At 47.5% G+C, this 10122-nt stretch overlaps 1 protein-coding gene across 1 annotated transcript; it reads right to left on the bottom strand.

Annotated features, from left to right (window-relative positions):
* Window positions 1-317: 317 nt before the first annotated feature.
* On the bottom strand, window positions 318-776 carry LOC125482132 (homeobox protein Hox-C8-like). The gene has a single exon (XM_048594130.1). The coding sequence runs from the start codon at window positions 774-776 to the stop codon at window positions 318-320; it is 459 nt and encodes a 152-aa protein (XP_048450087.1).
* Between the last annotated feature and the right edge of the window lie 9346 nt (window positions 777-10122).

Genomic DNA, 10122 nt, shown 5'->3' with positions numbered 1-10122 from the left:
GAACAGAAATGGAAAGAGAGAGAGAGAGATGGAGGGAGAAAGCGAGAGAGAGAGATGGAGGGAGAGAGAGTGATGAGGGTGAAGAACGGAAATGGAAGGAGAGAGGGGGAGAGATGGAGGGAGAAAGAGAGAGAGATGGAAGGAGAAAGAGAGAGAGAGATGGGGGTAGGGAGGGAGAGAGAGATGAGGGTGAAGAACGGAAATGGAAAGAGAGAGAGAGGGAGAGGTGGAGGGAGAAAGACAGAGAGAGAGATGGAGGGAGAAAGAGAGAGAGAGAGATGTGGGAGGAGATAGAGGGGGAGGGGAGAAAGTAAAAGCTAACCGTGCGGTCTCATCCACGGGAACATGAGGCTGGCGGGTGAGTTGGGATTCACGGCTCCCGGTCCTTCACTCCCGCTGCCCGCCGCCGCTGGAGCGGGGACCCCCGCCTTACACTCGGGATACTGCAGCAACGCCGCGTCCGTCTGCCCGCCGGCGTAAGCGTTCTGCCTGCCCAGCGCGTCGTAGCCGTAAAACTTGGCCGTCTCCCCTTGGCAAGAGGGTCCGCAGGGCCCCTGCTGGTAGCTGGAGGCGGGGAGCGAGGAGCCACCGGTGTGGAAGTAGTCCTGGATGTGACCGGAGACGGGCTGGAAAGCGGGACGTGTCACCGCGCCGTACATCAGAGCGGGTTCCCCGCTGATTCCGTGCGGGAAACAGCCGTCGTAGTAATTAGTACGGTCCAGTGCATCGTCCGGTTTGTACTTAGTGAACAACGGATTAACGAAATAGGAGCTCATGACCGTGGTGCCAGACAGAGAGAGAGAGAGAGGAGTAGAGGAGAGAGGAGAAGGAGAGAGAGAGAGGAGGCGATAGAGAAGAAGGGAAGGAGAGACGGTGAGAGAGGGAGATAGAGAAGGAAGAGTAGATAGAGAAGGAGGAGGTAGATAGAGAGAGGATTGATCACAAGAAGGGAAGGAGAGAGGGAGCTGGAGAAGGAGGAGGAAATAGGGAAGGAGGTGGTAGAGAGAGAGGAGGCGACAAAGAGAAGGGACAGAGAGGAGTCGGGGTGGGGGTAGTGAGACAGAGAAGGAGAGAGAGTAGTGGGAGAGAGGAGATAGAGAGATCGAGGAAAAGCAGGAGATAGAGAGGAGGAGGCTGGGAGAGAGATAGAGGAAAGGATGAGAAGTCAAGAGAGGAAGATAGAGGGAGAAAGAGATGAGAGAAGGACCAAGAGAGACAAGGAGAGAGGAAGAGGAGACAGAGGAGAGAAGCTGAGAGAGAAGGAGAGAGAGCTTGAAAGAGAGGAAGAGGAGACAAACAGAGGAAGAGATGGAGAGAAGGAGATAGAGAGACTGAGAGACAGAAGAGAAGGGGCTATAGACACTGAAAAATACGGAGAGTGGAGATAAGGAGGGAGAAGGCGATAGAGATACAGGTAGACGGGGGTGGTGAGAGAAGGAGGATGCAAAGAGAGAAGAGATGGATAGAGACAGAAGGAGATAGACAGATAGAGAGGGGTAGGGAGAGAAGGAGGAGGCAAAGAGAGAGAGAGGAGAAAGAGAGACAGAGCGAGAGGAGAGGGTGATAGAGAGATAGAGCGAGGAGAGGAAGAGAGAGAGAGAGAGAAGGAGATAAAGAGATAGAGAGGAGGCAGACACAGAGAGAGAGAGAGACCCAGGTGAATGGGGTAAATCTATGGCACTGAAACTTGCTCCCTGATGAGGAGCAGGGAAGGAGAGAGGGAGATAGAGAAGAGGAATCGCCTCTCTTTGTCTTTAAATATTCGGCAGCAGAGGCTGCATATCTCTCAGAGAGCGGAATTCCTCTCTCTCGCTCTCTCCCTCCCTGTCTCCGTCTCTCACAAACGCTCTCTCGCTATCCCGGTGAAACTCCAATTATTGAGAGAGATGGCGAGTGAGAGAATGTGCGAGAGAGCGCGATAGAGACAGCAAGAGATAGAGAGAGAGAGATGGAGAGAGGAAGGAAACAGGAAACAGATCCCTCTTTCCTGAGCGGAAGATCGTTCCTTTGATGCTGGCTACAGTTGAAATGACGGCCATGAGATCACGCTTTATGTGCGTGGCAAGTTAGAGAGAGAACATAGGAGGGAGGGAGATGGGGTAGGGGGTGATGGGATGGGGGTGGGAGGGGGAAGGGTGGAGTATAGGGAGGGTTTTACAGTATAACGAGGGTTCGCTGACGTTAACGCCGTGACAGCCCCAGGGAAGCCCATAACGCCCCCCACCCCCCAACAGCGACCACATCTACCGCACACGGTCCCCTACTGGGTACGCGGCGGATTAATATGCTAGGGACGCCGGATTCTGGCCCTTTAGCACTGCCAGATGGAGGGAAAGGGGGATAGAGGATGAGACTGAGGGAGTGGGGGAGGTGGGGGAGCTGCTGAATGAGGTGGAGGGGGAAGAGGTGAGGGGAGATGAGGAGTGCGGTCGAGGTAGCGGGGAAGTGCCTGGCCGTAAGTGGTGGACAGAGAGAGAGACACACACACACAATCCCCCACACACCGTCTCTCTCTCTCTTTCTCACACACACACACACACATTCACGCACTCAGAAACGCAATCAGACACACACAGACACACACATACACACACACACACACACACACACACACACACACACACCCTCTCTTTCTCTCAGCTCCACACACGACTGTCTTTCTCGGCCACATGCACAACCACGCGCACACTCGCGCGCATGCACTTTCACATTTTCTCTTTCACACACACACACTTTTGCACACTCTCTCACACATACTGTCACACGCACTCTCTCACACACTCACTCACACATGCACATTCTCTCACACTCTCACACGCACTCTCATACGCTTCCGCTCTCCCTCACCCTCACACCCCCCCACCTCCGCACTCCTCCCCGCACACACACGCACACTTTCTCTCACATATTCCCTCTCTCTCTCTCTCACCCTCACCAACCCCCTCCCACACACACATACACTCTCACTCACTCTCACTCACACATACTGTCTTACACAGACTCATCTTCCACCCAACTCTCGCTCTCTCTCTCTCTCTGTCTCTCTCTCTGTCTCTCTCTCTGTCTCTCGCTCTCCTCCATTGATGAGGCGCTGGTTAAAAGGCGTCACTTTCCTGGTGCCCAGGGTTGAACGTTCACGTTGCCGACCATGGCCAGCCCTTCCTTTTTATAAGCAAACCACCCACCCCCACCCACACCCCCAAGGAAAATACAGAAATGTGAAATGCTGGGAATCATACCGTAGAATCCTTGACGTGACAAGCCACCACAGCTACAGGTTCAACTTGTCTTTCAAGGATCTGGGCCAAACCTTCGTTTTGCAAAATCTACACACACACACACACACACACACACACACACACACACACACACACACACACATAATGCACAGAAGCAGACACACGCAAATCCACACACTCAGGCATACACACACAGGCATAGACACACACAGACAGATGCATGCTCAGATTTACATACAGAAACACATAGACACACACACACACACAGATATACATGCACAGACATAAACACACAGACATGGACACAGAAAGACAGGCAGGCAGACAAACACAAGCACAGACACACACTCACACACACACACACATATCCAAACACAAACAGTAGGAAAATACGACAATCCCACAAATAACACTGCCGACCTAATGCGAAAAATCTATTTAATTTTAAACTCAGGTATCTCCTTGAACACAGAAATTGTGTGATTTTATTTCTGTCTCTCAAAGGTCCGTGAGCGTTTTGACCTCTGCTCGAACAGGAGAGCACATGGACATGTTTTTTTTTTAGAAAGGAGGGTTATGCTCTTGAGAAGCAGGGAAGGGATGCAGTGAAAGGTTATTGGGAGTAATGGAAATTGTACAGTATTCAGACCCGACGCCACCCTATTGAATGGCGGAACAGGATCAAAGGGGCCTCCTCTTCCTAAATCTAGCTTCCCAAACTATCCCAAACCTTAGTAATGTCTTTATTACAATTTATAATAACATCTTTCAAGACTGCTTAACGTCTGGTGTGGGAAATGACCACTCTGTTCCTCTCTTTCTCTTTCTCTCTCTCTCACACACGCACAGACACACAAACACACACACACGCATTCACAAGCACACACACACAATACATACACTCACACGTGCAGTCTTTCTGTCTCTCTCTCTCAAACATTATCTCCCTCACACATGCATCCACATTTTCTTACACATGTGCACAATACACACACACGCATTCCACATAGGCTTTCTGTCTCTCTGTCTGTGCCTCAAACACTATTGCCCCCCCACACCCCCACACAAAACACATGCACACTCACTCAATCACAGTCGTTCTGTCTCTTACACTCAAAACACTATTCCACTCCCTCACACACAAAACACACACTCTATCATTTGTCCCATTCACTCACACACATACACACTCATCACACAATCTTTGTGTATCCGCCTCTCAAACACTCTATCCCTCCCCCTACACACACACTTCCATTCTCTCTCTCTGACACACGCACATGCACACATACACTCACACACAGTCTGTCTGCCTGCCTCTCTCAAATTGTCTCTCTCTCACTCACACACACTCACACCACACACAGACTTTGTGTCTCTCATACTATCCCACGCACACTGACATACACATACACTTTCTCTCTGTCTCTCTCACACACTCGCACATTCCTTTTGTCTCTCACACTGTCCCATGCACAATGACATACACATGTACATCCTCTCTCTTTCTTTCTTTCTCTCTCTCTCTCACACACACACACGATCTGTCTCAAACTCTCACACAGACACACAGTGTGCCTGTCTCTCTCAAACAGACTGTCTCACACGTACACATACAGGCTGTCTCTCTGTCTCTCTCAAACTCTCTCTCTCTCTCCCGCGTACACAGAGACAGCCTGTCTGTCTCTCTGGAGCACATTCTCTCTCACTCTCACTCTCTCTCTCACACACAGTCTGTCTGTCTCTCTCACAAACAATCTCTCACATGCACACACGCAATGTCTGCCTGTCTCAAACTCTCTTTCACGCATACAGAGAGACAGTCTGTCTCTCAAATTCTGTGTCTTTTTCACACATACACACGCACACAGACACACACACAGTCTCCCTCAAACACACTCTCTCACACGTACACACGCAATCTGTCCGTGTCTCTCAAACTCTCTCTCTCTCTCTCTCTCACACACACACACACACACACACACACAGTCTGTCTCCCTCAAACACACTCTCTCACACGCACACGCACTCTGTCTGTCTCTCTCATACTCTCTGTCTCTCTCTCTCTCACACACACACATACGCACAGTCGGTCTCCCTCAAACACACCGTCTCTCACACACACACACAGACGCACACGCTTTCTCTCTCTCTCATCGTCTCTCTCGCACACGCTCCGCCGACACAATCCCTCATATCCTAACTGCGGCAAACCGCAGAGAGACTAATCGCCTGCATCTACCACGACTCACCTCCTGCTCCACCTCCACCCCCAAAGGCAACCCCCTCCAAACCCGTTCACAAATTACTGTATACACTGACAGAAGGGTGTACACATACAGATCACCCAGGCACCTAATCTCACTCGAAAGAACAGGGATGAACAAAACATCTGTAGTAGCTCAGAAAGAGGAGTAAAATGTTAGCACCAGGGGTTCAAGTTTCGTTCAGAACTTTTTTTTCACTTTCATTTATCTGTAGAGGGAAAGGATAATGGTGGCACTGAGGCCGCGGGGAAAGAGAGAGAGAGAGAGATTGAGAAGCAGACAGCGACCAAACTTGATCAAGGAAAACGATCGGGCAGCCGATAGCAACACCCTCCCTGACGCCCCTAGGCCCCTTCCCATCCCCCCGTCTCTCCCCCACCCACTTCCCTCGCACAGACAGAGACACACACACACGCGCGCAGACACACACACACACACACACACACACACATACACAAAACCCGTTTTCAGCCTCGGAGGATAACGAAAACGAAAATTTGGATGAATTTCGCTGTTAAGGGAAACACGAGAAAGAAAACAAATGCTTTCTCTTTTCTCATTCTCTGTTTCTCCCTTTGGCTGCCTCTGTCTCTCTCTCTCTGTCTTTCTGTCTCTGTATCTGTCTTTCTGTCTCTCTCCCTACCTCGTTGGCTTTGTCTGCCTGGCTCTCTCTCCCTCTCAGTCTCTGTCAGTCTCTGTCGTTCTCTCTCCCTTGTCCCTTGCTTTTTTCCTCGCTCTGTCTGTCAATTTCCCTGTTTGTATGTCTGTCTCTCTCCGTCTATTCCTATCTCTATCTCTCTCTGCCTTTCTGTCTCTGTCTCTGTCTTTCTGTCTCTCTCTCTCTCTCCCCCATCTCTTTTGCTTTGTCTCTCTCTCTCTTTTACCCTTTCTCTGTCTCTGTCTCTCTCTCTCTACTGTTCTCTCTCTCTGTTTCCTCCCTCTTTCTCTCTCTCTCTGTCTCTCTCTTCCTCTGTCTTCTCTTTCTGTCTCTCTGCGCGTGTGTGTTTCGTTTGTTTTTCTCTGTTTGTCTCTATCTCTCTCTTTCTCTCCCTCTCTCTCTCTGTCTCTCTCACTATCTCCCTGTCTCTCTGTTCCTCTCTCGGTCTCTCTCTCTCTCTCTCGGTCTCTCTTTCTCTCTCTTAATCTCTCTCGGTCTTTTTCTATCTCTGTCAGTATTTCGTTTGTTTTTCTCTGTCTTTCTCTCTATCTATCTTTCTCTCCCTCCCTCCCCGTCTCTCTCTCTGTCCCTCTCGGTCTCTTTCTCTCTCTGTGTGTCGGTATTTCGTTTGTTTTTCTCTCTCTGTCTCTGTCGCCGTCTTTCTCTCTCGTCTGCCCCTGTTTCTTTGTCTCTCTCTCTTTCTCTCTCTCTTTCCCTGTCTCTCCCCGTCTCTCCCTGTCTCTTTGTCTCTGTCCTCCCTCTCTCTAACTCTCAGTCACTTTCCTCCTAACCTCATCACCCACGAGAAAGAACTTGTAAAGTGGATGTTTTAAATTCTCGTTCGTTAACATAATGAATCTTTTTTGGCTCCGTACACGTGCATATATTTTGCGGGACAAATTAAAATTCGACAATCCCCAGGCGGAAAAATAAAAACACACAAATGAATAGTCTCACAGTGTCCTATCTACCCCCGCTCACACCCTCCCCACTGTTTTTTCTAAACATTAAGAATTGATGTGGCCGATTTTAACGAGACCTTGAACAGACCTGAACGTTCAAATTTCCAGATATAGCGAAGGAAGATGTGGCTTTAATCCAGTATATAAATAAAGTACTTGATCCCCTCGGATTTTTGTGCGCTACTCTGATATCTATTTACCTCTTCTTTTAATTTCCCCGTCCTCACTCACTCACATTCACACACACACACACGCACACACGCGCGCACACACACACACACACACACACACACACGCACACACGCGCGCACACACACACACACACGCACACACACACACACACAGATTGCGAATGAAGGAGAGAGAGACTGAGCGAAACGGAGATAGAGGGAGAGAGATGGCTAAATAGATAGATACATAGATAGATAGATACTAGATGGGTAGGTAGATAGATAGATACTAGATGGATAATTAGATAGATGGATAGTTAGGTAGATAATAGATAGATACAAAGAGTAATTTTAAAAGGATGGATAGATGCAAACAGATATAAAAGAGATAGATATATAGATAGATAGACACTAACAGATACATAAAAAAGATAGATGGATAGATGTAAACAGATAGATAGATAGAGATAGATAGATAGATAGAGAGATAGATACACAGTATAACTTTAAAAGGATGGATAGATGCAAACAGATTAAAAAAAGATATATATAGATAGACTCAAACAGATACATAAAAAAGATAGATGAATAGATGTAAACAGATAATTAGATAGATAGATATAGATAGATAGATAGATAGATAGATAGATGGAGAGACACAATGGATAAATAAAAAAGTGTGGATGGATAGATGCAAGCGAATGAAAAAGTACAGATATATATAGATAGATAATAGATAGATAGATAGATAGCGAGATAGATAAATACAAAGAGTAATTTTAAAAGGATGGATAGATGCAAACAGATAAAAAAGAGATAGATATACAGATAGATTGACACAAACAGATAAATAAAAAGGATAGATGGATAGATGTAAACAGATAAAAAGATAGATAGATAGATCGATACAGATAGATAGATGGAGAGACACAAATGGATAAATAAAAAAAGTATGGATGGATAGATGCAAACGAATAAAAAAAAGATATAGATAGATAGATAGATAGACAGATAGATAGATATATAGCTAGATAGATAGATACAAAGAGTAATTTTAAAAGGATGGATAGATGCAAAGAGATAAAAAAGAGATAGATATATAGATTGACACAAACAGATGAATAAAAAGGGTAGATGGATAGATGTAAACAGAAAAAATGATGGATAGATATTGATAGATAGATAGATGGATAGATAGATACAGATAGATAGATAGATGGAGAGACACAAATGGATAAATAACAAAGTACGGGTGGAGAGATACAAACGAATAAAAAAGGTAGATATAGATAGATAATAGATAGATAGATAAATATAGATAGATAAACAGACACATAGCCAGAGATGCGGTGATGGAGAGATGGAGAGAAAGAAAAATAGAGGGAGATCGAAAAAGAAATGCACACACACATACACACACAAACACCTCTGTGCTTCTCCCCCTCCCACCCCACTTGTCGTTTCTGTAAAATCTGGCCAACTGAAATATCCCAAGCGCCAGTGAAAATTGAACCCATAGGCCGGGAGCGTTTTAGTATTTATACCCTCTCCACGCCTGCACTCCACAGCCCCGACTCTTTCCCCGCTCCCTCCATCCACCTGTTTATCGTTATAAACCGCACCCACCCCCAACCCCAGAGATTCTGCAAAACAGGGTCACCAGTTCACTTCGCCCTCACTCTCCCCCACCAAAACCAACCCCCCCCCCCCCATACCCCTCCCCACCTTTCTCTCGCGGCGTGTCTCAATTAGCCCCGGGATCCGGCCAACCCAACAAAATGGTGATTCGATTGGGAAGGAAATGTCTGCCAGTGAGGCCGGAGAGTGTGTGTGGGAGTGGGGGGAAGGGTGGATGGTGGTGCTGGTTTGAGGTATGGGGCTGGGGTGGCAGGGGGGTGGAGGGGAGACTCTATCCACTATTTGAGCAAGGGCGCCACCTGGTGCCATTTCTCACTTTTACAGTCACACACATACATTAATTCGATCTCTCACATTACTCATACTGAGCACATTTAGACTCGCTCATATACTCCCGCACACGCACTGATCCAGTTTCTTACACCTACTCACACCACCCCTCCCCCACACGCACACACGCACACTGACCCACTCTTACGCTCTCACACACGCATTGACTCAGTCTCTTACACTCACCCCTCCCCCATACGCACAGCCTCACTCTTACACACACACATCAACTCAGTCTCTCACACTCCATGCACACAATCACACGTTCACTCCCACGCGCACAAATTCACTCTCATTCTCCCACACAGACTGACTCAGTCTCATACTCACTCTCGCACAGAGGATCACTCTCACACAGACACACATTGATTCATTCTCTCATATTCACACACCCGTGCGCACAGACTCACTCCTACACTCACGCACACACTGACTCAGTCTCACACTCACTCTCACACAGAAAATGTCTCTTACACTCACGCACACACAGAAACACACGCTGGTTCAGTCCCTCACATTCGGACTTCCATGCTCAGAGACTCATTCTTACACTCTCTCACGCACTTTGACTCAGTCTCACGCTCACACTCACACTCTCACATGTACAGACTCGCTCATGTACATACACACCGACTCAGTTTCTTACACTCACTCCCACACGAGCACTGTGTCATAAATGGGAGATTCTATATATTTTTGGTGATTGCTTGATTCGTTGTAGCTACGTAGAACTTATTTTATATAGGTACACACATACACACAACACACAGTCACATACACACACACATACACACACAACACACACACATATACATACACAAACAGACACACGCACAACACGCATACACACACACAACA

Source organism: Rhincodon typus, unplaced genomic scaffold (genome assembly GCF_021869965.1).
Source record: "Rhincodon typus isolate 14 unplaced genomic scaffold, sRhiTyp1.1 hic_rhity00006206, whole genome shotgun sequence".
Classification (NCBI taxonomy): Eukaryota; Metazoa; Chordata; class Chondrichthyes; order Orectolobiformes; family Rhincodontidae; genus Rhincodon; species Rhincodon typus.
This window is presented reverse-complemented; position numbering and strand designations above follow the sequence as displayed.

What these genes read in the sequence shown, in the direction of transcription:
- LOC125482132 (XM_048594130.1), bottom strand. Translation starts at nt 776, where the DNA reads ATGAGCTCCTATTTCGTTAATCCGTTGTTCACTAAGTACAAACCGGAC.